This window comes from Gossypium arboreum, chromosome 4 (assembly GCF_025698485.1).
Source record: "Gossypium arboreum isolate Shixiya-1 chromosome 4, ASM2569848v2, whole genome shotgun sequence".
In the NCBI taxonomy this organism is placed as follows: domain Eukaryota; kingdom Viridiplantae; phylum Streptophyta; class Magnoliopsida; order Malvales; family Malvaceae; genus Gossypium; species Gossypium arboreum.
The window spans coordinates 10,148,653-10,151,358 of record NC_069073.1 but is presented as its reverse complement, the minus strand read 5'-3'; the positions used below and the strand labels follow the sequence as shown (position 1 = coordinate 10,151,358).

The following is a 2,706-nucleotide window of genomic DNA, read 5'->3' as shown; positions in this document are numbered from 1 at the left end:
ATTTTGGTATTAAATTAAGTTTTGGGTTTAAATGAATCCTAATTTATAGCATGACACGTTTTGATTAAATTTGAACATATTGATATTAATTTCGAGTTTGATATAAGAGAGTTAAGAGAACATTTGATTATATGAATTAAATAAGCTGATTTGCAACTTTGGAGACATTTTAATTAAAACTTAAGGCCATTTTGGGGAATAGGTTAAAGAAAACTTTTTGGTCAAGCTTCTGCTTGAAGAACAGATGATGTTTCCTCTCTTTATTATAAATCTGACAAAGCAAACGAGGGGAGCATATATAAAGAGGTTGAATTCCAAGGTTGTCATAAAAAAAGAAAGAAACCAAAAGCAATACATTCTTGTTTATCACTGGTTTTAACCATGATTTCCCTGGCAGATGTTTATCATGTTATAGCAGCCACCGTGCCTTTATACTTTGCCATGATTTTAGCCTACGTATCGGTGAAATGGTGGAAGCTGTTCACACCGGAACAATGCGCAGGCATCAACAAGTTCGTGGCTAAATTCTCAATTCCACTCTTGTCTTTCCAAGTCATCTCCGAAAACAACCCTTACAAGATGAACCTCAAACTCATACTTGCCGATTTCTTGCAAAAACTATTGGCTTTCCTTGTCTTGTTTGCCCTCACTAAGCTCAGTTCCCGGGGTGGTTTGTCGTCCATCATAACCGGTCTCTCTTTATCTACCATGCCTAACACCTTAATCCTCGGAATCCCACTGTTGAGGGCTATGTATGGGGATAAATCAGCCACTCTTTTGGCTCAGATTGTCGTTCTACAAAGCTTAATTTGGTATAATTTACTCTTGTTTTTGTTTGAGCTAAACGCTACCAAAGCTGCCTCTGAGATCACTGTTGCAGTTTCACAAGCCTCAGGTACTTTCTTTCAATTCAATGTTTTGATTAATTTCATAAACATCCATTTTTTATTTTGTTTATCATATAAAATCAATGGTTGATTGAATTTCAAGCTACTTTCAGTCAACTTTAGTAGTAAAAGATAAATCAGGTGGGTCCAAATTTCTTATGGGGTTTCCTCTCTATCTCTGTTTTATAATCAAGTTCTGTACTCTCTTTTTCTTTCTTCTTTTCTATACATTTTTTTTTTCTGTTCAATTTCATCATCCCTCTTGCACGTGTAGCAAGTAAGATCTTCATATCGGGCTAGCATAGCCAACTAGAAATATAATATTTGTAGCATAGAATAATTCATTCAAATAATGATTTAGAGGTTGATTTCTCAATTATTTCTGAAAATAAAAAGGGGACGAAGAGGCCCCCGAAGAAGCACAAGGGAAAGAGGGAGGAGAAGAGACACAAACGAGAGCAAGGAAATCCAAGACAATGCTGATTTTCTTGACAGTGGGGAAGAAGCTAATGGCGAATCCCAATACCCATGCTACCTTACTTGGTCTTATTTGGGCAAGCATTCAATTCAGGCTAGCTTTTAAAAGCCTAAATATATATGATTATTTTCATTTTGTGCATAATTTTTTGTTCAATTTCTTGTAATGGGGCTGAAATCTGTTGTAGGTGGAACATTAAATTCCCCGCCATTGTTGAAAAATCAATAGCAATATTATCCAGTGGAGGACTTGGTATGGCAATGTTCAGCTTAGGTATGAATCATTCAGTTTCCACTCTCTCTACAATATCATCCGCAATTGCTATAAACACCATACAGAGCGTAATTTATTTTTCTTAATAGGTCTATTCATGGCATCACGGCCAAGCATAATAGCTTGTGGTATACGAATGGCGGCAGTAGCCATGATCATGAAATTCATTGCTGGTCCAGCGCTAATGGCGGCCGCCTCCACCACTCTCGGACTTAAAGGCAAATTATTGAGAGTAGCAATTGTACAGGTTAGTATTCGTAATGTCTGCAATCACTATAGATTTATCCGTGACCGTAAATTAAATCCTGTAAACAATCTACAATATTTACAGGCTGCTCTCCCTCAAGGAATCGTTCCATTTGTTTTCGCCAAAGAGTACAATGTTCATCCTGATATATTAAGCACAGGGTAATCATCATTAACTGTTCTTAAAAGTTTTTTTCTTTTTTCTAATTTGAATACATTGAGTAATGAGGTTTGATTTGGTGTTTGTTTCAGGGTAATCTTTGGTATGCTTATTGCCTTACCTGTAGCATTGGTCTACTATCTTCTTTTAGCATTGTGAAAATGTTTTCCTGGAAAAATACTGCAAATTTTCTTTCCAGAAGCAGTAACCTGACATCAGTTTCTGGGAAACTTCATAGATGGACATCATATATTTATAGATGTCCAATTCAGTTTTCTGGAAAATTCTTTGATATTATTGATTGTTTCCTGGGAAAAAACAAACTATATTTATACAAGTTATTACATTTAATACAACAGAGAACTAAACTGTTGATTGTGTGAAATATATTCTCGTATTTCTTTAATTTTTTTTTTCAAGGTTTTGAATAGATTACTCTTATTCCCAGAAATTATAATCCAATCTCTAAAGAAAATTCTTAAATATGCCCACAAATTGTGCATAAAATCATGTGGCCTACTCATCTCCAAGCATGTGAATGCTAAAAGCATCAGACATTTATGTCTTCTTTTTGGGTTTCGGAATATATTCATCAAACAACTATCATTCATGTCTCACCATCTGGGTTTGGGTTGGGGTTGATCCTAGTGCCTTAAACATGA

The 2,706-nt window shown here is 35.3% G+C and overlaps 1 protein-coding gene across 1 annotated transcript; it reads left to right on the top strand.

The window, feature by feature from the left end:
- Positions 1-227: 227 nt before the first annotated feature.
- On the top strand, positions 228-2,429 carry LOC108459549 (auxin efflux carrier component 8). Its single transcript, XM_017758938.2, has 6 exons — positions 228-895; positions 1,284-1,458; positions 1,553-1,638; positions 1,728-1,885; positions 1,970-2,046; positions 2,137-2,429. The coding sequence occupies exons 1-6, from the start codon at positions 382-384 to the stop codon at positions 2,201-2,203; spliced, it is 1,077 nt and encodes a 358-aa protein (XP_017614427.1). The 5' UTR covers positions 228-381; the 3' UTR covers positions 2,204-2,429.
- Positions 2,430-2,706: the final 277 nt, after the last annotated feature.